Source organism: Podarcis vaucheri (genome assembly GCF_965113315.1).
Source record: "Podarcis vaucheri genome assembly, chromosome: 12".
Classification (NCBI taxonomy): Eukaryota; Metazoa; Chordata; class Lepidosauria; order Squamata; family Lacertidae; genus Podarcis; species Podarcis vaucheri.
In genome coordinates this window covers 40,811,697-40,837,042 of record NC_138750.1, presented here as the reverse complement: position 1 = coordinate 40,837,042, position 25,346 = coordinate 40,811,697, and the positions used below count along the sequence as shown (strand labels likewise).

Below are 25,346 nucleotides of genomic sequence, written 5' to 3'. Positions count from 1 at the left end.
CGAGGGAGCTGGCATTTGTCCACATACAGCTTTCCCGGTGATGTGGCCAGCATACGAAAACGCTTCTGGTGCAACGGAACACCGTGACGGAAGCCAGAGCACACAGAAACGCCGTTTACCTTCCTGCCACAGTGGTACCTACACAGGCGGCAACCATTTTAGGCATGTCGAACTGACGTGCAACTGCCAACACGCGTGTCCTTTTGGACCTGGAAAAGGGAGGAATGAGGGCGGAACATGGCAAAATGGTGGCAGGGGTGTAACACAGCATAACGGCTTATGCATGATCCACAGATGTGTTTGGGGGCCAGGAATGGAACACCCATGCAAAATAGCTGCTGTCTGTACCAGACACTTTTTCCTGTAAATACGGTTATAATATTAAGTGTGGTATTAGGATTTCAGGTGAGACACAACCGTAGAAACTGATGAATACCTAAATAGTAAATAAACATCTTGCATCCATGTAGAGTTTCTGAATATAAAAAGCAATAAGAAATACTAAATTATAGATCTACTTCTGCACAAAATATCTGGCACTGAAGTTAGAAACACATTTCCCATCAATATTTGTGCTGGCTTTCTCCTCATGTATTCTTGTGAATTGACATTTTAACCTCATTCAAGTTTGTAATCAAGCCAAGAAAATTCAACTTTGAATGGCATTCATGCTGGCCTAATTTTGGAAGTGGTAGCAGGAGAAAAGGAAAAGTATTACGGATCCTCACATGGTTGCCTTCATAAAACGTTTATAATTATGCACCACCCTCAAAAAGTCACACATAAGTACCGGCTGCCTTTCCAGATCTTCCATCTGCTCTTAATTCCCTAACTTGAAACTCAAACAGGGTGGACTCATTAAATCAAGGCAATTTGAATTTCTGATGAGTAACATGAAGACAAAGTACCATTTTAATCCTTCAGTTAAATCATTTCCCATTTGTTCTTCAAATATTTTCTAAACAAAAGTTCCTACCATTTAAACATGTGGCATTAATATTAATTAGAACTTTTTTCTACACAACAGATCACTGAAAATATTTGCTCACATACATTTTGTACTATAGCATACTATCTGTTTAGAACAAGGATGTGGGCCCTTCAGACTACAACTCCCATCATCCCTGAGGCTTGTGAGAGTTAGAATTCAACAACATATGGAGGCAAAGGTGACATTTCATTTCTCTCATCTCTGCCATATCTGACTTGCACTTGCACCAACACTGTTGCCTTGTGTCAAATCTCTGCACCAGTGCAGCATTTTGCTGCACCAGTTCCACACTTTGACATGTAACATAGTACTAGTATAATGATCCTGCACTTGATCATTTCTGCTTCTTGATTTGAATGGCAAACAGTAGGTCCCAAGAGATCACCTCTTCCCATATCAGCCTGCCCACTTGTTAAAATCAGGGTGAGAATGCTCTGTCCTATGACTCATCCGAGGCCAAAAACATGGCTGGGAAAAGGGATCAGGCTTTTTGCTACTTGTCTACGAAAATAAGAAGTTCCTGCTGGATCAGGCTGAACGTCCCTCCTAGTCCAGCATCTTGTTCTCATGGTGACCAAGTAGACATCTATGGGAAGCCTGAAAGCAGGACCAGAGCACAAGAGCATTTCCCCCTCTTATGGTTCCCAATGGTGCAGCAATAAAACTGCAAGCACATTTGCAAAGATAAGCAGGTTCCAGTATGGTTTCAAATTGGGTGGGGGACTACATGTTGGGTCCCTTCCAATACTACAATTCTATAATTCTGTGAACTGGAATTCAGAGGCATACTGCCTCCTAAAGAAAGGGGGGCTTTTCTCTATCTACTTTGTCCATAGGTAAAGGTAAAGGGACCCCTGACCATTAGGTCTAGTCGTGACTGACTCTGGGGTTGCAGCGCTCATCTTGCTTTATTGGCCAAGGGAGCTGGCGTACAGCTTCCAGGTCATGTGGCCAGCATGACTAAGCCGCTTCTGGCAAACAAGAGCAGCGCACGGAAATGCCGTTTACCTTCCCGTTTACTTGCACTTTGACATGCTTTCGAACTGCTAGGTTGGAAGGAGCAGGGACTGAGCAATGGGAGCTCACCCCGTCGCAGGGATTCAAACTGCCGACCTTCTGATCGGGAAGTCCTAGGCTCTGTGGTTTAACCCACAGCGCCACCCGCGTCCTTTGTCCATACCCAGGCATAATTTTATATACCTCTAATATGTCTCCTTCTACTTGCCTGTTCTCTGAACTAAGAAGCCCCCAAAGTTGCAGCCTTTCTGTACAGGGCTTTGCTCCATCCCCTTGATTATTTTGCCTGCCCTTTCTGACCATTTTCCAGCTCTACAGAATCCTTTTTGAGGTGAAGCAACAGGAAATGCAAACAGTATCCCACATGCAGTCACACCATAGATTTGTAAAATGGCATTATGATATTGACAGCTTTATTTTCAGTTCCTTTCTTAATGATCCCTAGCATGGAATCCATCTTTTTCACAGCTGCAGAACACTGGGTCTATTCTCTCTGAAAGAAGTAAAATAAATCCCTTAGGGCCTGGAGGTTTTTTTTGAGCCCTGGACAAGGAAACTACTGACCCCAGAAGTGTTGTGCCTCCTTTGGCACCACTTCTGCCTGCCTCTTACTTTCCCCCCAAACATACTGTACCATAACATCCTTTTCATAACTGCCTAGGACTAAGGCAGTATGACAGCATGAATATTGTTCTGAAGGAAGGAAAACAGAGCCTTGGAACATTGGACATAATTTCATCAGCAAGGAGAGGGATGGCTGGCCAATCCCATCGACCTTGAAATAAATGTACTGAAAAAGAAAACAGAAGCAAAACTTACTGGCAGATGGGAACAGGTTCCTTACTGCATGTTCCTCCATTTTTGCAATATGCCTCTGGACAATCTGGAGGGTGAGAAAATAAGTTACAAAAATTATTTAAGTATGACAAGAGTTATTGACATATGTAAACGTTGGACATATTCATTAGACAATATACAATTGGAAGATTTGCCATCTAAAGGATAATATTCCATAACTGCCTGAGGTAATTTTATATTTTATACTTTAAAAAAAAATCCACACACACCCCAAATCCACAACCACACTCTGTTTTGCCTATGCAACTTAGCTTATATATTTCAATACATACATACAGTAGTACTAAATGTGCTGTATTGTCAAAGTCAAGCCCCATTTATTTCAATGGGACAATTAAACACATGCCTTTCTTCATTTATAAAGGGAATGGTCCAGCTGACTTCAACAGTACTAAATGGCTGGATCACACCTAATATTTCTATGTTACCATAAGAAGCCTATTCAGTTTTAGACACAGAACTCTACTATACAATGTAGAAGGTGATATTGACTGGTTTACTGAGGCAAATCCTACTTTTCTATCGGTGCTAGCTCTGGGTTTTGAGAGGTCCTTGAGCAAAAGTCCCTCAGTGGAACTCCCCCCACCCCCTTGCCCTTCCTGCAAGTGCTTATTTCTGCTTCTGGACCCAATACACACAATGGTCCATGAAGAAATGGGAAGCGAGTGAGCCAGCAGTGGCAGTGGCAGTTTCTCCTGCTCGCTACCATGGTTTGCTGCTGCTCTCTTTCTGCGCCAGTGAGAAATGATGAATAGGTGGCACTGGCAAGAGGAACAGCAACAAGGCCAAGTAGGTGCAGAATAGGCCTTGCCAGGTGCCCAGTGATGCTGACCTCTGATGCTGACCCTGTTTTCTATTTTAAGTTTCAAATATCTATGCCCATTTAACATTACTCATTAGGGTTGTCACCTTGCAAACCAAAGACTCTCCCATACTTTGACTCTAGCACTGAACTGGTAGATTAAAGAAGCTACAGGCTTAAAAATATATCCCTCTTTCTTTAATCACTCCTCCTTCCTTGTTTTTCTTGTACCTACTATGTAGCTTGCTACAGCAAACAAAGGAGATGGAGAGAAAAAAGGCACTGGAAAACATGGGAGAGAGAAGCCATAGCTGCTTTGTGGTACAGGGGAGTTTATGAGTTGCAACATGGCAACTCTAATCTCAGACAATTTCACTGCCTTTAATGTGTTTTGTTTTGGTACAGCATGTATTTTCTCTCCCAAATATGTCTAAACACAGTTACACACCCAAAATGCACATAAGCGTTCTCCAAGATAAATTCAAAAACATTTCATTGCAGTGAACCCTTCATGATTTTCCACATCAGTGACTCTGAGGTGGTGGACTCCACCATGCATGGGAACGCAGCCCGCTTCATCAACCACTCATGTGAGTGGTTTTCTGTAGGCTAAAGAAAAACCCTGTTTGTTGTGAATGAAATTTTGACTAAAAAATTGGCAGACTACCTGAACAGCTAGACTCATCAGGAGCAAAATCAATGCAATCTACAATGCCATCACATCGCCGAGAAAATGGAATACAGCTATTAGTCGATGGACACAACAAGGACCCATTGAAGCAATCTTTAATAGCTAAATGAAAGGAGAAACAAACAAGATGGTTAGAGAGCCTTGTTATTTAGTGATACAACATGGCAACAAGACAAATAGCTGGTTATTCACTTTAACCTTACAGAAATGTTATAGGGTCTGTTCTGGTTCCTAGTCATCTTTGTGGCAGCCCCTTTAAATCCAAATTGTTAGTTTTAATCTATAAAGTTCTAAACTGCTTGGTTCTGAGTATGTGCAGGAGTTTAATTTCATTCCTATGCTCCATTGTGTTCTCTAATTTCCCCGTGGAGATCCAGGCATGCTCTGTCTATGGAATATTTCTGACGACAACTGAAAATGTACCTGTTTAGCCAGGCACTTCCCTGTCTTTAATACTGGTTCTCAGCATTTCCAGTTTACTGTGATTGATTTTTGAATTTTGTTTTATTGAGCTGGTGATACTGTGTTATTTTATTTATATGTGAAACACCTTGGGTTTCCTCCCCCCCAATGGAAAGTATATAAATTATCAGTATGTGTGGGTGTGTTTGTGTATTATTACAAGAATAATAGATAAATAATACATTTGACAGTGCATGTGACATATGCGCAGCACTCTCAAAATATGTGTCATGTGACTGTGTGTACATGAATTCTCAACAGATGCTCCAGAAGTGTTTATCTTTCCAGTGGAGATGCTTCAAATACTATCCCTTAAGGCCATTCTGTACAATGAATGTACACAGTTTGACTGCTCAGCAGTTGATGACTCAGTGGACTGTCTGAACTGACTCCATTGAAAAGTATGACATGGTTTGAAACATCTCTGCATATTGTATGGCATGTGTGGTGGCTCCCTGTTTGTGGAATGCTCTCCCCAGGGAGGCTGGCTGGTTCCAGCGTTATATATCTTTAGTTGCCAGGAAAAACTTTCCTCCATATCTAGGCCATTGGCCTTTAACTATCTTGGGCCTTTTAGAAGTGGGCGAGATGTTTTTAGTGTATTTCTTTTTCCCCTTGGTTTTTTGTTTTTAAAACGTTTGGATCTTTGCGTTGCCTTGGGCAAGATAAAGCGACTAACAAAATTAATAAATTAAATTAAATTTAAAATCTGATGGTTGTTTCACATATGCAAATTGTTGCTTGATGTTTCATCCACAAAGCAATACAGTGGTACCTTGGGTTAAGTACTTAATTCGTTCCAGAGGTCCATACTTAACCTGAAACTGTTCTTAACCTGAAGCACCACTTTAGCTAATGGGGCCTCCTGCTGCCGCTGCGCCACTGGAGCACAATTTCTGTTCTCATCCTGAAGCAAAGTTCTTAACCCGAGGTAATACTTCTGGGTTAGCGGAGTCTGTAACCTGAAGCGCATGTAACCTGAAGCGTATGTAACCCGAGGTACCACTGCAAATATACATTTGTACACCCTGTGATGTAGGTTTGGGCTGAGAGACAGTGACTGGCTCAAAGTCACTCAGTGACCTTCATGGCCAAGTAGGGGTTCAGACCCTGGTCTCCCAGGCCCTAGTCCAACACTCTAACCACTACAACCCACTGGTGCTTTCTCTCCCCCCACTCTCATGGCTCTAGCTTGTGGTTCTATGGTACTTGGTAGGCCCTGAAACCTCAATGGTGACTGGCAAGAGATCTGTCTGTTTTATTTTGTATGTACTGTATGCTTTGCTTTTTCAATATACAAAATTAATCACACTGTTCTGAAAAGGAACAAGAATATAACTTGCATTTCAGGACCAGAGATGTGTATGCTGTATGCCAGAGATGACTTTTATTTAACTTAATATTGAAACTATGCAGCTAGATGAAAATAATTACACATGGTCTCCATGCAAGTATTTATCCTAGCACAAATAAATCACCAAATATTCTAAAATGTTCTATTTTGTGCTGCAAAAATTAAAACACACTGTGCTTGCAAGCATAAAAATATCAAATCTATCCTGTTTTTTCTAAAGCTGTATACTGCCATGCTGCAGCATTCCACTATAATCTCTAAGATCATCTAACGTCAAAGAACTCTAAAGGGATAATCTTGGAGGAAATGTTTAAGCCTCAAACTAATTCATGATGGGATCACTGATCAACAGGATGTGACCCGAATGCCTGTGCTTAGTCTTCCAGAAACTAACAGCGTTCTGTCATTAGAGCTACTATAACTAATGAAATGTTCTGTAGTATTGTCTGAGATTATTATTTTCCAGTATCATTGTTTAAGAGACTATGGACAGATTTCTTCCCATCCCAATGGCATTGTTGGTTGACTAATTTCACATTCAGGAGAATTGGTCTCAGAATGGGATGATGATTTTTTAAAAACCAAGGAAATGACAAATGTATGCACAGCTACAAAGGTCTGATATCATTTATCCATTCAAAGCCAGGGCATTACTAACAAATTCTGAAAGTAGCTGCATCAGCAAATAACAATGGCGTATGCTCACTTCAGCAACAATACAATCTCTTTAATCGTATTATTACATACGAATGCAACAACATTACTATAGGCAAGTACCGGCCAACTATGAACGGCTGGGTGGTTGAGGGCAAATGTGTTAATTCAAGAATCAGTAGCAATAACTACAGTGAAATCACCGTAAATTCACCAAATGACACTGAGAGCCACATTAGAGACAGGTATCTCAAGGCATTTCATGTGATTCAAATTTTGAACACAGAGCAGAAAAAAAAACTATTCAAAATAGCAGATCGTATGTCCCATTTGCCAGATCTAGCAATCTGAATTCACTTGGCTCTGCAGCCAAGTGAGGATTCCCAGGTAAGATCCTCCCTCTATTGTGTGGGCAGGTAATCCCTCCCCTACCTGGCCTGGTCTCCTTGGCAACGCTTCCCCCAGGTGGGATTGGGCAACTGACTGAGGTAGGTGGAGACCTCCAGGTATCCCACCTGAGGGAAGGCAAAGCCAAGCCTATGCTGTTGGAGCCGCTCCAGATCTAGGGGCTGCATGCGTCCACGCAAAGGGCGCCCCTCATTTTAAGCAGGGAGCGGTCATTACAGCAGATAATTACTGAACATGAACTTTGTGACTACATAATCTTTGAACCATGTGATCACAACTTGTATCACCCCATAATGTCACATCTCAGAGTTTCAGACAGATCCCACACAGAGGTAAATCAAATATCCTTTAGCTTGACTGAACTCAGCATTTTAGCAGCATACAATAGGATTTAATGAATTAATTATTTTGACTTTGATTAGTTTGGAGAGTTCACCTTTGAGTAGGATTAGTTCAATTAGCTCAATTTATGAGGACTACTTGATTTTTAGTTAGTTAGTTTGGTTAATATGAACTGATCAGATTCATTAGTGCTGAGGTACGATTTCAGAAGTATTCAAAAATCATTTTGAAGCAAGAAAAAACAGTGGTGCAAACCCACTGTGGGACACATTTTTGCCAATGATTTTGACTGCCTTAATTGGTGAACTTCCAGAGGGGAATTATGGAATTATTAACTGAGAGTATGTGACAGCTTTAATTGTTCATAATTGTTCTTAAATATTTTTATTGTATTTTTATTGTTGTTTACATTTATGATTCCCCCTTTTCACTTTGTGTAATCTCCATAAAGAATCCTTTATTTAGCCGTGATTAAGATCTTTAATCCATATTGATTCTGCATATGAGACAATTTTTAGAATAATACTATAGCATTTAAAATATTAAACATTATGCTTCTTTAAAAGTAAGTATGCTCCTAAAAGAATCAGTTCCTCATCCATGATCACTAAACACTATCCAAACAAGCAAAACATTCTTGTAGTGTGTGTGTAAAATGGAAGTATGGTGAGAATGAAAAGCATAATGCACACAACAAAAAAATGAAAATTATTTCAGCATTTAATTATAAGAATAAAGATCAAATAGTATCACAATTACAAGCAATATATTTCAGCAACCAGATACAGTGGTACCTCAGGTTAAGTACTTAATTCATTCCGGAAGTCCATACTTAACCTGAAACTGTTCTTAACCTGAAGCACCACTTTAGCTAATGGGGCCTCCTGCTGCCGCCACGCCACCGTAGCACAATTTCTGTTCTCATCCTGAAGCAAAGTTCTTAACCTGAAGCACTATTCTGAGTTAGCGGAGTCTGTAACCTGAAGTGTATGTAACTTGAAGCCTTGAAGCATATGTAACCCGAGGTACCACTGTACAGGAATATTTTAAAATTCCACCTAAATGTTAATAACAAAGGAGACAAACTCTGAAGGGATGGCAAGGGAAAGTTTGGGGTTTGGCTCTTTCCAAGCACTAATGCAACACAGAAGGGTTGTAAGAAGTCAAACTAAACACGGTCATTTTGATAAGTTATGGACTCCGTATATCAACTATGTAAATAGAAATGATGTTAATGTAAGACATCCAGCCACTCATGCTTAAGGAGAGATTATGTAACAGACAGCTGAAGACTTCACAATGCACTTAATAATTTAGTTATTTTACTATGTCCCCGCTCAACTTTTCTTTTCACGTGCAATTGATATAGACATGTAACACTCTACCTGTTTTGTTGGACTTGATTGATGTTACTTTACTACAAATTAATAAAACATTATACTAAAAAAATAACGAGGGGAGAAGATGCACCTCACCAGGAAGTGCATTCTGTAAATGGGGGACCAGTACTGAGAAGGCCCTGACATCAGCTAGGCAGCACTCAGCGATGGAACCAACACCCTTCTAAGGACACCAAACATTTATGTAGGGGTAGGTTTCTGAAATAACCAGATGGCCCCAGTAACCACAAAGACAATCCTGTAGGGAACTGTGTACAGTTTTACCCTAAGTATTTACAGGAATGCTCAAACCTAGAAAGAGACTTTGGCTGTTTTCGTTGTTTTTATGGATACTCAAGGAAAGTTTGTCACAGACAGATCCAAATCGCTACAAGTTTCTCAGCAATCTATCACCTGATACAGTTATTCTGTGTGCAGAAACATCCTCCTTTATGTCAACTGTTGGTAAGGGTTAGGCATTTGAGTCTGCCATATGTGACTATTCAGAACGAGGGACTGCTCAGGAATGAGGTCTGAGCAGCTTTTATTCTCTGCATATAGTTAAGATATTGGCAAGGACTTAACTGTAACTCTAGAATTCTCTGGCTGTTTTAATGTTTATACTTAAGTTGCATTTCTTGCTTTGCAGTTAATGAATATTGCATGCAGTCCAGGTTCTCTGATACTTAAAAGTGACTTTTGTGAGGGATAATTAACACCATCCTATTAATGTTTCATGAAGCTAATATGACATTTATGGTGGATCCTGAATGCTAATGAAGTTTTTGTGGGTGCAACTATACTTGTTTCCACCACAGGGGATGGAGGTAGGGGAAAACAGACTCAGCCCTTTAAAAATAAAATAAAATTCATTAACACTTTGTCTGTCTTTCAAGGTTTATAGGGATACAACCCAGATCCTATTAAGGGCAGGAAAATCATTTTTCAGTCATTGCTGTCAGCAGTGAAGCCACACTCTACTTGGGCAAATGAGCAATGTATACCTACCTACCATTAATTCAATTTTTATTCCTTCTCTGTTTTAAATCATGCAGTTTTAAAAAATAAAATAAATAAGTGAGATTATATCCTCTTTGTAAGAATTTGGGATGGTGGAAGGACTGGCTAAGTACAACATTTGTAAGCATAAGCAGCAATTTCATGCTTCTGGAAGACAGAGCAGGAAATAAAGCCCACCATATTAATCGTTATAATGCAACATTAACATATATACCCTACTATCCTCTTCTGTCAGCACTGCTGGAATCCTCCTGTCTACACAAATCTTTAAATCACACATGGCAAGAATTTTGTGGTGGCAGTAGTAGTGGAGATGAGGGTTTACAAAGATCTGAGTGAAAGATTTTCTGATTGCCTCCCTTTTCATTCTGGATTTAAGTTTTATCTCTGCAGAACATATTCAACTCTACCACCCCAGCCTGGTCTGGGAAAGGAATTTTCACTCAATAAAAACTGGGGCTCAAAACTCAGAAAAGGATCTAGGTGGCTTGCGGTACAGATCAGAAATTTATAACAGGAAGGGAAACAATATGCATTAAATGATAGGAGCCACATGGCTTGCTAGTTCAGGAGAGATAACGTAAAACACACACATGTAGCAGTGTTATATGTCTGCCAGCCGTCATGACAGTCGCAAACATTTAATACAAATGTGTAGCACGTTAATACTAAAAATAAATAGAACATGGTATATTGCTTTTCAGTAGATTACAGCATACTTTTTTATATTTTTAATAGGACTTTTTCCCAGGTAAGTGTGCACAGGATTGCTGCCTAACAGTGTAATCTCTATATAAATTTACACACAATTAAGTCCCATTGAATTTAACAAGGCTTACTCCTAGAAAACTGAGTTTAGAATTGTAACCCAGATCTATTAATATGATGAGATTTTCTTATTTGTGCTCTCTTGCAGAAGCATGAGCAGAAATAAGTTCTATCTGTAAGTGCTATCTCATTCGCTTCCATGAGAGGCAGCACAAAGGGATTCAGAAAAATAGCTGCTCCCTCCCCTGAAGTAAATGAGCAAGTCCGCTCATACAAGTAGATTTATGCACCCATTTGTATATATACAGAACTCTGGAGTGAGGTCATCTTTCCTTTTCTTTACTCGTCATTTTTGAACCACCAAAATTGCCATACATGCAAATGGGCTTACCTCCAGTGCCAGTATTCCAAATATACTGTATAAACACTATTTTAAATTAAATTAACTCTTTTGAGTGGCTCCCAGTGGGCATACATACGCCTCTACTAGGTCTTGCCAGTAACTGAGTTGCATACCTTATTTTGGTTTTTTATCTCTTATAAAATTATCTTAACTATTTTGAAACTTCCATCAGTCCAAGAATGCACACACGCGCACACAAAGATGTCTTTATCACAGGTATTCAACCCAAATGGTTTAAACTCAATGAAGAAATTTGTTATATGGGAGGGTATAATGGAGCCATGCCTTTAATTTTTCATCCCCTAAAAGTCAATTCCACTTCTTAATAACATCAGAGGGCAGGGAAATGTAGACTCTTTATATGCACAAGATTGATCTGTTATTATATGGATGCTGCGAATGTTTAGAATATGTAGTAGCTGGATCCATTCCTATTCTGCTGTATCAAGTAGAGACTATGACCAAGTCAGACCTTTAAGCATCACTTTCCTAGCCCTGATGATTCAATAATAATTGAGGCAAATTAGAAATTATAATTTGCCTCAAATGTGATAAGATTGCTGTAGGGTGCACTGGGAATTTCTAAAGACCCCTGGGACTTATCTTTGTTATTCGTCCATGTGACATATCATTCAATATCATGTTATACTAGCTGGCAGGGTCCCATGGACTGCAAGAAGGTCAAACCTATCCATTCTTAAGGAAATCAGCCCTGAGCACTCACTGGAAGGACAGATCCTGAAGCTGAGGCTCCAATACTTTGGCCACCTCATGAGAAGAGAAGACTCCCTGGAAAAGACCCTGATGTTGGGAAAGATGGAGGGCACAAGGAGAAGGGGACGACAGAGGATGGGATGGTTGGACAGGGTTCTTGAAGCTACTAGGAACATGAGTTTGACCAAGCTGCGGGAGGCAGTGGAAGACAGGTGTGCTTTGGTCCATGGGGTCATGAAGAGTTGGACACGACTAAACAACAACAGTGGGCAGGGGGTTAAGTAAAAATAAATAAATCAAACATTGCCCATAGAATCATAATATTTTACATTGATTTCGGGTTGTAGTTTTTGTATACAACGAACTTACGACAATTGGCTTCATCTTCATTGAACCTACAGTCGGCCACACCATCGCATCTCAGGAGTGATGGGATACACGACTGGTTAGCACACTGGAATTCCGCTTCCTTGCAATGTCTTGGGGAGCCTGTGGTTGGTTGCTCAGTAGGGCAGGCCATTTCATCAGTCCCATCAGTGCAGTCTTCCACTCCATTGCACTTTGCAGAAAGAGGCACACACTGCTTTACGTAGCTGCATGTGAATCTCTCACTGCCACACGTTTGAGGTTGTGGTACAATTGGTCCTAGGGGGAAAGGATATGGAATATAATTTCAATTATCACATGACCTGCTTGAATTACAGGGCTAGGGAGCCTCCTTACCTTTTCAGGGAGCCTTCTTACCCTATCAGCTACTGTTTTCAGAAATCTGCAGAGTGAACTTAGGCTCCACACTTACATGGGAGTAAGTTATTTCTCACTGAGTAGGCATGCTTTGAATTAGTTTCAGCTTTTTAACCACTTCCTTCTGGAATAATGCCTCTGACATAGGAGATATTGAGTAAAAGGTAAGATTGCTGCAACTTGCTACACAAGCCTATGCATTTATATTTACAAGAAAATCCCACTGAATTCAATAGGGCATACTCCCAAGTAAGTGTTGTTGTTTTTTTGGCGTTGTAACCTTAATTTCCTTTATAATCACAGGCAGTCAAACCTTTTTCTTTTTTCTTTTTTGTACTTCTGAAAAAGAGTCATCCTCTTTACCATGAATAATGAGAGTGTTTAAATCCTTGGCAGAATTAGGGCCTAAGTATTTATGCCATTCTGACAACTTGCTCTTTGGAAGAAGAATTTAACAGAGGTCAGGATACATAAGGACCAAGGCTATGATTCAAGCAAGCTTATTTAGAAGGAGGTTTGAGAAAGAAATCAATTGGAGTACATCAAAATAAATGTGTTTAGGATTGAGAGGCCAATATAGTTAAGAATGAAAAGTGGTGGTCCTGAGATTCAGGGAAGAAATATCTGATGGTTGATCAAATTCTTATCTCCATAAATCCAGTCCAAAGCTAAACAATAAAGACTTGTGGTTTTTTTTAACTGTTTGCACGTTTCATTAACATTAATGATCCAGTATTTCTTCTAGCACCAAACTTTGGATGGAATTAGTTAAATCTTACTATTGACATAGCTAACACAGATATATGCTATGGTATTCTTTGGTTCCTGGAGCAGAAAGGCAGTAATAAACATTTATATATAGTCTAAATGAAATGTTTCAATTTAGAAAAAATCGGAAGTATAACACACTGCTGTGCATTATGTGAGATAAATGAGGTTCTCCCCCTTCAGGATATTTTTAAGTATCAACATGTCAGGTAATAAACATACCCATTCACCCCTTCTTTGTAATTGCACTATCCTAAAATGGTATTAAGTAGAGCATGCTACTGCCAATTTGCCATTCAAAGTGGACAATGATGCAACTTCTTGTGTGAGTGATGGTGCCCCATTAAAAGAGCTACAATACTATTTATTATATTTTCATACCCTTTACTCAAGCACCTCAGCTCAATGTACCGAGTTCTTGCCCATCCCATTTTATTCTCACAACAATCTCGTGATGCTGGCCAAGCTGAGAGAGCCAAGATCGCTCAGAGAGTTTCATGGCTGATGAGCATTTGAACCTTGGTTTCCCCGGGCCCTATCTGACACTCTTAGCATTTATACCACATAAAGTCTAAAACCCAAGGGCTCATTTTCTGTGACATTCTGTGACACAATAGTTCCATAGAGGAGTGATCATTGTAACCAAAACACAGAGGACACCATCCAGGGAAAGTTTAGCATGCTGATGATGCACTGTGAACTAAGCACAGGAAGTTCCAAAATCCCATTAATTTCAGTGGGACTTTGGCATAGTTAACTTTCTCCAGTGTGCACTGTGTATATACCAACAAAGCAAAATTATATTTAAAAACCACAAATTTCTGCTTTGATGAGAACCAACAAACTCTGATAACTGTATCCATATTTACCGAAACAATGTGAATTTCTAATGAATTTAAGAGAAAAATGCTGCTCTTAAGGCCTTTGTCAAGAAAACATGTTAGGGGTGTGCATTGGCCCTGCGTGGGCCAACTAATGAGGTGAACTGGGATTTTTTGCTGCCTTCCTGAAGGGCAATGTCAGGGTGCTCACAAAACCTTGTGTCGTTCTGTTGCTTTGTTTCTGGACTTTTTTTATATTGTATAGTTCTGTGTTTTACTATATATTTTTATCTTTCTCTAGCTTTTCTGTGGGCTTTGCTTTTTTTGTTAAAGAATAGCAGGGGAGGATTTTTAAAGAAATGACAACCCCAAAAGCTTCATTTCAGCTTTTTATAAAACACACAAACAAACATTGCTCTACTTTAACAATAAATAAATTGCTAATCAGAACTCTACAGGCAGCATTCCAGACAGTCTCATGTTGTAAGATGTACTAGAGATGAAAAGCATCATGAAGAGGAGGCCACACAGAGGATACATAAACAGAAATAATTCTAACACAAACGGTTTATGGAGGGGGAACCAGGAGGTTGCACCTTGTAATGCAGAACTGAAACTACAATGCTTGAGAGCTGACTCAGAAAATTCCTACTATGGCAAACCAGACAGGCCAACATTTATTCATTTAATTTCATAAAATTTATGCACTGCTTGATATAAACAAAAAACTCAAAGTGGTTTACAAAAAGATAAAACAATTAAATCACAAAAAATACATTACAGGAAGCCTTCTGGATTGCACAAAAAACAGGTGGAATGGGAAAGCTGGAGTGATGGTTCAAACTTTTAAAACATGTACAAGCAAGAATATACATCACTTGGCCACTTCTTAATTGTTTTAAGGTGAGAAAGAACAAGACTCCCACCCATCCCCTGTGCTTTCCCCTACTCATGAAGGATTATGGAGGGAAATGAATCATTTCTCCCACTAAAAGCTTCTGGACCTATTTATCTGCAATTTGGCAGGTCTAATACAGTCTTAATGAGCTTCCATGTAATAAATAATATTTTTTTTTATTTATACCCCGCCCAACTATTCCATCCATTTTGGTCAAGGAAAACATTATAGCTGTTTTTGGATTCCCCATTATGGTGAATGGGGGCCACAGAGTTTTAGATTATATAGAGTAGCCTGGAACCCAAACCAAAAAATGAAGTGATGAGACCACAAAATAACACACAAACAGATCTGAATCTTAAAGTGTTTAAAGCTACAGATACAACACAAATCTTGTGGCTGTGTTCAATGCTAATATACTAATATATGCTAATATACGCCAATGGTTTCTGTGATCCCCAAAGAAGAGCACAGGCTCCTAACACATCAGAGACTAGAGTATTTTCACACAGCTTTGTACCATTATAGTAGTTTGTTGCTACTACTAGTGGGGGAGTATGGGGAGTACGGGGAGTGGGGGAGTACAGGAAGCTATTTTGTGTGTTATTGTTTTCCTCTCTCTTAGCAAAGAATTATGGATGGTTTGGAAGTTACAGTACTAAATGCATCATTTCACTTGGGCAGTTAGAACTGCCAGCAGTTGCTGATCACAGTAAGCCTAACTCCTTGGTAGGCAGTTGGCAGGTCTTCCAGATGATTTGTGCCCTCACTAGTAGCCAAAGCAATGAAGTCATGAACTAGGCTGGCACGCCACTGAACTCTGATCTGACTCTCGGGGCCTTAGCAACACTTGGAAATTACATCCTGTTAGACACAACCTTTCAGGTTAAGAACAGCTGACTGACTGATGGCTAAACAAGACATCTCTGTCTGCAGAGAGTACTTCCCAGTCGCTCCTCAATACTGTCTTCTAGCAGTAGGGGTGGTTTCTAGGCATGATGCAAAAAAAAATATAATCCCCTCTTAAATTATGAAAATCCTGTGCATGATTATGTAGTAGTAAGTCCCACTGGGTTTAGGATTGCAGCTTTAGGATTGAATAAGTGGTTTGTTTTCAGATACCCTTTTCTTCTAGCTGCCCTAAAGACTTGATTTCAATATTAAATAATAAACATTGATAAAGTGCTTTCAAGTGTTGAAAAAGTTTGATATCAGCATAGGGACAAATTTCCTTGGTCAGGATTTGAATTATTTCCCACAAATATCAGAAAAGGGGGAAGAGTAAGGTGTACATTAAGTCAATATAATAATTACTAGACCTAGGGTGTAGTCCTAATGCCAAATCTGCTGGCGTGAGTGAAGACCTGGTACATCATTAGCTGAGCCGGGAGGTTTCCAGCTCAACAGGGCTACACTAACTTAAGTTCGCAGCCAAAAAAACACTGGTGTATCTCCTCCAAATCAGCTCAGCCAGGACCCATGCGGATCTTAATACACTGCAAGCCCTGGAAAAGCAGTGTGGTGTGGGTGTGGCAGGAGGGAAGGAGTCTTAGACTACAGTACATCCAAACCCGTTCAGCAAGATCATGTGACCTGGGAACCAGACAAAAAGGGTGGTGTAATTCAAACACTATTTAAAAGTTTGCTTTCCTTCTCCCAGGCTTATACCTGCTCAACCAGCAGCAGCCTTACTTCTGAACAGAGTGTGGGTCTGGCATATTTTGCCCCCACTTAATTTATGATGGCTTAATTCATGCCACCTTCTTGTGTTTATGATTGCCCTCTCATCCTCTTGAACAAAGAGGGAAGGCACTTTTGAGGCAGCATTTAGCACTACTTGAGCACAATTAAAAAACTAGAGAGTGTGTGACAATGCAGGAGTACAAATGGATAAGCAATGACTAACAAAGCAAAAGCAAATCCAGTTTTTTTTAAAAAAAAAAACATTTGGAGGAATCAAACAGGGCAGTATTTTCTTATTGACTGCAAGCTAATCTGTTCAATTGGATTTACATCCATATGTGTGCTTAGGATTTCATCCCATAAAAGGGAATTTAGACACACTATTTATTCTTAAGAGCTTTTTCTGATCAAGAGAAATCTGCAGATCCAGAACTGCAATTAACAGCAAAATCCTGTGAAATAAATACTGAATTTTCAATTATTCACCAGACCCTGAATTTCTATCCCTGTTTAGACTGTAGATACTCAAATTAAACAGATACAAAAAGAACAGTGCTCTTCTGCAATGCTGAATAAATCAAAATTATACCAGTTAAGGCTCCCAGCATAAGAAGACTCCCAGCTGTATTGAAACCCCAAAGCAACAGTCAAAGTGTTAGCATTCCATGTGTACCTTCATTTGCAGGAAAGAACTGATCTCTACAAGGACAAGTATCATACTTGACTGATCATTGCAATGTTCACAAAGTCAAACTTTCAATGTTTATGGGCTTCCTGACAGGGTTGTGAATTATCATGAGTGTTCACCAAAGCATTAAACAGGCTACTGATGCCTATAATTCAGGGAGCGAGTGCCCAAGGTCTTGCTTTTGGTCTATAAAGGAATAGGTAATCTAGTTCTAATCTACCCCAGAGGCCATCTGCTCGGGAAACATTAGAGTTTGATGGGACAGCATAGGCTTCCTGACTCACAGACAAATTCAAAGTGTCCTTCTTGCTCATGTTTCTGAAATCCCCCTCTAGATTGCATTTATGAAACAAAGCTGCTGTTGTAACAAATTGCAACACACCTCAGCAAACAAACTCTAACAGTCCTTGAGAGCATTTGAGGTAGAATGGGGCTGCAGATGTCCATACCTGAATCTAGACGTAGAAGCTGTTACTAACAGGAGTGGCCAATGCAATCTTTCCTTCATTTTGCAGACTTAAAGAAGAGATCAGGGAATGGAGCAGTCAAAAAAGGAAAGCAAGTAAACTGGCTACCCAGTTTTGATAGTCCAATTGTGAAAAGCAGAATTGTGAAAGCAGAATCTCAGCTCCCATTCAAGTCCCTCTGAATTTCCCTTTTGCTTTCATTCTGTTGCAGTGCAAGAAGAACATGAACTCAATTCCAGGGCCAGAGTCAGAGTCAGAACTTGACATCTTGGGCCAGCTGCCAGGATCCCAACACCCTGGCAGGGCTCCCTGAAGAGGCTTGCCTTGGGCTCTCCTTTAAAAGTAAAACAAAAAACATTTCAATTTAGGCAATGGTACAAGCCTAAATGGGATGCAGGTGGTGCTGTGGGTTAAACCACAGAGCCTAGGGCTTGCCGATCAGAAGGTCGGTGGTTCAAATCCCTGTGACGGGGTGAGCTCCCGTTGCTCGGTCCCTGCTCCTGCCAACCTTGAAAGCTCGTCAAAGTGCATGTAGATAAATAGGTACCGCTCCGGCAGGAAGGTAAACAGTGTTTCCGTGTGCTGCTCTGGTTCGCCAGAAGCGGCTTAGTCATGCTGGCCACATGACCCGGAAGCTGTATGCCAGCTCCCTCGGCCAGTAAAGCGAGATGAGCACCGCAACCCCAGAGTCGGCCACGACTGGACCTAATGGTCAGGGGTCCCTTTACCTTTACTTTTACAAGCCTAAATGTCATTTTAAATTCCTACAGTGGCCTAGAGTGGCATATATGCCCACTAGACCACTTTGATTGGCCACTTTGAACTGGCACTACTACAGGTGCCATATAATAGCTGTTCTGTATTTGTAAGAACTTGATTGCTTAGCATGACATCGCTTACATTTTGGAACTAGCTGCCTATTGAGATCAAGCAGGTGCCTTCATTCTCCTCTTTTCAGCTCCTGGGAAAAATCTTATTTTTTCTAAGCACCTAACCAGATGCATACAAAGTTGAGGTGGTTTTAATCTGTTTAGTACTTAGTTAAAATACTAAAAGTACATGATAAGGTATGGCTGTGATTTCCCTCCCCCCTTGATTTTACTCCTTTATCTAGTCAGTGGAGGAACAGGCCGGCTGGAGAGCACTTTGTCTAGAACACCCTAAACACAAAGCTGGCCATGGCTAAATTTACACAGATATAGTTCTAGCCCAGTTTTCATTTTCCAAATCATCTCCAAAATCAAGTTTTATTTTATTTCACTATTGATTGCATTAGGTTTGTATGATTTGCCCAGAGGATTTTATTTCCCCTCTGATGTTACATATTGCAATTCAGCATTGCAGTAGCTCCAGGGACTAGGACTGAAGCTAGGCAGTCAAGGACTGAAATAAGAACTGCAGTCTGAGCTGTTACTATTGTGCAGTCATGTTTTGTCTCCAACCATCAAAGGAAATAGAAGCCCAGAGGACTATTCCCAGGTATGTGAATTGAACACTGCAATCCGTTGTTCTACTTCTTCCTGTTATTGTTAGCTTTGTTGTGTTGGAGTAGTAAGAAAGATCAAGGATCAAGCAAGCCTTTCAAATACAATTGACCTCTATTGCTACCTAATATGTCTGAAATAAACCCCACCTATGAGACACTATAGCAAACTACAGGAGCTCAAGAGGTTCAAAAAACCCACTTTGAACAGTGTCTCTACCCTCCAAATACATAACAGGCAGCTGAGCACTCCAAGATTCCAGAAAGTACAATGTAAGAAAAGCAATGACAAACCTAGACAGCATCTTAAAAAGTAGAGACATCATCTTGCCAACAAAGGTCCGTATAGTTAAAGCTATGGTTTTCCCAGCAGTGACGTATGGAAGTGAAAGCTGGAGCATAAAGAAGGCTGATCGCTGAAGAATTGATGCTTTTGAATTATGGTGCTAGAGGAGACTCTTGAGAGTCCCATGGACTACAAGAAGATCAAACCTCTCCATTCTGAAGGAAATCAGCCCTGAGTGCTCACTGGAAGGACAGATCCTGAAGCTGAGGCTCCAATACTTTGGCCACCTCACGAGAAGAGAAGACTCCCTGGAAAAGACCCTGATGTTGGGAAAGATGGAGGGCACAAGGAGAAGGGGATGACAGAGGACGAGATGGTTGGATAGTGTTCGTGAAGCTACCAGCATGAGTTTGACCAAACTGCGGGAGGCAGTGGAAGACAGAAGTGCCTGGTGTGCTCTGGTCCATGGGGTCACGAGGAGTTGGACATGACTAAACGACTAAACGACAACAACAGCAAAGAAAACATATAGAAACCACACTATGAAATGCTCCCTATTATGAACAGTAACTAAATACATTAAGGCTGAACATGACTCAGCACCACAATTTCAAATATACAGCATCTCAGTAGGTCAGTAACGGCAAAACTCATGTTGAAGAGAACGATATTCAGAAGCATCAGCAGATGACAACACCCAGTTTTACAATGAATGAAATATTGAAGTTACTCTGGAATTTTACTAGAAGGACACAAGATCATACTTTCTCACAAACATTAAAAAAAAATGGGGGGGGGGTCCCCCGCAGCATTCTAGCAAAATTCCCCAGTCTAATGAGGTCTTGCTGTTTAAGAAAAAAAAAATAAAACCTCTGGTGAACTTAAGAAGTTGATAATGCTTTATTGCTTAGAGCTACCAATCAGCTAAATTGTGATTGCTTCCATTTAGAACATGTTGCCCTGGGAAACCTAAAGTAATTAAAGTGAGGCTGGAGAAGTAATAATGCAGAAAGAAAGACAAAAAGTCTGCAGCAACAAAGCAATCCTTTAAGGGAAGAGAACATTACAAGAAAAGTAAGACAGCAAGTTCTCATATTATTCCTTTATCTTGAGTTGAAAAAAATGTGGAACAAAGCTAAGTGCTGTGTGCAAAACACACACACAAATCCATTTTTAAAATGCAAAGCTTTTATACAAATATATGAAGAAAAATATGGGGAAAGGGGAGAAGAAAGTGTGCTTTACCTAAAAGGCAAAAAGTTAAGGAGCTGTTGCTTTTCATCAGAGAGAGACAGTCCATCCCCTCTAATTGAGCAGAATTGGCTGTAGAGTGTTCCTGCCTATTTTTTTTTTAAATGAATGTAATTCCATAATAAGCCTTGATTAACTGGGAATGCTCTATGCCTGTTTCCTATCTGTACGTTTTCATGAAATCACAGCTCAAACTAAAGCTGGGCCAAGAATCTCTACCTCACTTCACTTTTGTGGGACCTTTTGTCCCATGTGAAAATAGAAGGATATTTGGAGGCACTGTGGGTGGGTGGGGAGAGAAGATTAAAAATGTCTAAGGGGTGGTCAGTGGAGGCACCTATTATTTTCCTCAAAAAACTGAGCCACTGGAGCGACACATCATATCTTTCCCGGGGCATTCTCTCCTAGGAATGCAGCTGAACAGTCAAGCTGCTTGAAGAGGTGCTAGGCTCTTTTTTTCAAAAAAAGAAAAAAGGAAGAGAAGAGAAGAGAAGAGAAGAGAAGAGAAGAGAAGAGAAGAGAAGAGAAGAGGAGGGAGGGAACATCTTGTATTTTAGACAAGACCTAAAAGAAGGTTACCAGATGTCCCCATTTCCCAGGGACAGTCCCCAGATTTACAAATCAGTCTCCTAACAAAATCAGTTGAAGTTGAAAAGTGTGTCCGGATTCATTGGAAAAAACCTGGTAACCTTAACCTAAAAGTATTTAAATTCACTCACCTCCAAAAAGTAATCTTCATTGGGCATTTTTATCCAGTTCAACATAGTAGGGCAGCTTAGTTAGTTACAGCAATAACATTAACAAGTAAATATCAGAGTCAAGGTCATAGCACAAAGGATCTACAGACACTGGTGTTCTATATTATTATTATTATTATTATTATTATTATTATTATTAAGATTATTTTCATTATTTAAATATAATGTCACCTTTATATTTACATTTACAAATATTATTTACGAATATTATTTACTTGTGTAGCTGAAACCATTGCAAAACAAATATTTATGTTTGCTATTACTAGCTTAGGCAGAGTTTCTCAGACTTGTATTCTGATGATGCTGGTGTTTTCACATTGGAAGTTGTGAGCAGTGATCCAAACCAAGAAACAGCTGCAATGCCATATCCATAATTCAAAGGTCTTCTAACATAATACACCATCGTGTTGGTGATTTACTGATCTCTCACTGTGGCGCCATACCACTGATGTCAACTAGAGTGAATGTCAACCAAACCAGCATCAGTTGGTTTTTGCTGCCAGGCTAACAAGGACAAAATAGTGCAATTTTTGAAGCAGTTTGAGCAAAGGTTATGCACACAGTAAACCTTGGATTTATAAGGCTGTCAGATTTGACCTATCATCATCTAAAATATATATACCTGATTCATTAACAACCCTTCTGAGGCATAAAGTCCCTGACTGGGTTGAGTTTAAAAAGTTTATTCTTAAATAACTCCCCTTGAAATCATTGCATTTTAACAGTTCCCAACTTTGACTGGAAACATGTATTTTCAGTTTCATATCCATGGAAGTGATTGTTAATAACCAAGGTCACAAGGTTATGGTTGAAAATAGCAATACAAAGTCAATTGTGATGCATGTGAACTATGCTGCAGAAATTAAAACAATTATTTGTTTTTTTCGCAAGTGCAAAAGTTGTGCTGCATCACAAATATTTCAAGTTAATATCAGTATGCGGTTTCTTTCCCGCAAGATATGTTTTTATCATCACAGACAAAAGAGGCATTGTTTTAAACATGGGGTTAAACAACTCACTGGAGAGAGAGAGGTGTTTTGCAATTGGAGGTCATAATTAGAGCAGAGCAACTAGTGGTATATTATTCATGAGCATATTTTCCAGCACTGCTATCATTTTTCACTTAGCCATAAGTGCCACAGTTGCCATCTGCTTATTGCCAATCACACACAAAATAGTCTTCTTAAACATGGAGATTTAAACAAATGACTATTTGCACACAGCTGCCTCATTTACATTCAAATAAAGGCATTTACCTGGGTGATCATATCCCTACAAAAAAGAATGAATTTTCTATAGTGTGAACTACCTTCAAGAGGCCAAACTAGACATAATAATAGCAGATCAGGCTCTTCAAATGCAGATCTGCCCTCATCAGATATAAATCCAGAGGACAACGACACTCCAGGATAAGGAGCAACATGACAGGTGATACGCAAATTCTTGTTGGTTAGCATAAGAAGCGGTAACACCACAGAGCTGTAATGCTGATAGGTAGATACTCAGACCATGGAAATACAAGTGGTAGAGAGGGCTCTGTGTGATGTCATTTCCCCTCCTCTCCTGGACAGAAAGAAGCAAATAGTACTTCCTGTTCCTCTCTCTCTCTTCCTGTGACCAGCCATGAGAACAGGCATACCCTGTCCTTGCTCCAGCTCAGGCAGATGCCTGGAGCTGGTTATACTGTCAATTTACATATTTTGCCTGCTTAGTTTTTACTGCTGTCAAACAAAAGCAAGATTATAAGTAAATTATATTTTTATATTTGTTACCTGATTCTTTGGTAAGCATGGTAAGAAAGGGAGAGACAGCTTATTTCATACCTGATCTTGCTCAAAACTAGGCTTCGCAACCTACTTCCCAGGCTTTCAAATTTTGCGCCCAAGGGGAAAATCGTAAAATTCTGTTTAACCCACACATGCAGGTGCCTGGAGGGATAAATTGCAATTAATACATTCTCTCCTACCCATCAAAGCCTGTCTCACATGATCAACTTCTGCTTGTCCATGGTTTTTGTTGTTGTTGTTTAGTCGTTTAGTCGTGTCCGACTCTTCGTGACCCCATGGACCAGAGCACGCCAGGCACTTCTGTCCTCCACTGCCTCCCGCAGTTTGATCAAAATCATGCTAGTAGCTTCAAGAACACCATCCAACCATCTCATTCTCTGTCGTCCCCTTCTCCTTGTGCCCTCCATCTTTCCCAACATCAGGGTCTTTTCCAGGGAGTCTTCTCTTCTCATGAGGTGGCCAAAGTATTGGAGCCTCAGCTTCACGATCTGTCCTTCCAGTGAGCGCTCAGGACTGATTTCCTTCAGAATGGAGAGGTTTGATCTTCTTGCAGTCCATGGGACTCTCAAGAGTCTCCTCCAGCACCCTAATTCAAAAGCATCCATTCTTCGGCGATCAGCCTTCTTTATGGTCCAGCTCTCACTTCCATACATCACTACTGGGAAAACCATGGCTTTTACTATACGGACCTTTGTTGGCAAGGTGATGTCTCTGCTTTTTAAGATGTTGTCTAGGTTTGCCATCGCCTTTCTCCCAAGGAGCAGGCGTCTTTTAATTTCGTGACTGCTGTCACCATCTGCACTGATCATGGAGCCCAAGAAAGTAAAATCTTTCACTGCCTCCATTTCTTCCCCATCTATTTGCCAGGAGGTGATGGGCCCAGTGGCCATGATCTTCGGTTTTTTGATGTTGAGCTTCAGACCATATTTTGCGCTCTCCTCTTTCACCCTCATTAAAAGGTTCTTTAATTCCTCTTCACTTTCTGCCATCAAGGTTGTGTCATCTGCATATCTGAGGTTGTTGATGTTTCTTCCGGCAATCTTAATTCCGGCTTGGGATTCATCCAGCCCAGCCTTTCGCATGATGAATTCTGCATATAAGTTAAATAAGCAGGGGGACAATATACAGCCTTGCCGTACTCCTTTCCCAATTTGGAACCAATCAGTTGTTCCATATCCAGTTCTAACTGAAGCTTCTTGTCCCACATAGAGATTTCGCAGGAGGCAGATGAGGTGATCAGGCACTCCCATTTCTTTAAGAACTTGCCATAGTTTGCTGTGGTCGACACAGTCAAAGGCTTTTGCATAAACAATGAAGCAGAAGTAGATGTCTTTCTGGAACTCTCTAGCTTTCTCCATAATCCAGCGCATGTTTGCAATTTGGTCTCTGGTTCCTCTGCCTCTTCTAAATCCAGCTTGCACTTCTGGGAGTTCTCGGTCCACATACTGCTTGAGCCTTCCTTGTAGAATTTTAAGCATAACCTTGCTAGCATGTGAAATGAGTGAAATTGTGCGGTAGTTGGAGCATTCTTTGGCACTGCCTTTCTTTGGGATTGGGATGTAGACTGATCTTCTCCAATCCTCTGGCCACTGCTGAGTTTTCCAAACTTGCTGGCATATTGAGTGTAGCACCTTAACAGCATCATCTTTTAAAATTTTAAACAGTTCAGCTGGAATACCATCACTTCCACTGGCCTTGTTATTTTCAATGCTTTCTAAGGCCCATTTGACTTCACTCTCCAGGATGTCTGGCTCAAGGTCAACAACCACACTACCTGGGGTGTACAAGACATCCATATCTTTCTGGTATAATTCCTCTGTGTATTCTTGCCACCTCTTCTTGATGTCTT

The 25,346-nt window shown here is 40.3% G+C and overlaps 1 protein-coding gene across 1 annotated transcript in view; it reads right to left on the bottom strand.

Annotated features, from left to right (window-relative positions):
- MALRD1 (MAM and LDL receptor class A domain containing 1) overlaps positions 1–25,346 on the bottom strand; it is a 226,126-nt gene that overhangs the window by 41,887 nt on the left and 158,893 nt on the right. The window contains exons 35-37 of the mRNA XM_082193611.1: positions 12,233–12,508; positions 4,336–4,461; positions 2,828–2,891 (exon numbers count right to left, since the gene is read on the bottom strand). Coding sequence (XP_082049737.1) covers positions 2,828–2,891; positions 4,336–4,461; positions 12,233–12,508 — 466 coding nt within the window. The remainder of the gene's footprint in view (positions 1–2,827; positions 2,892–4,335; positions 4,462–12,232; positions 12,509–25,346) is intronic.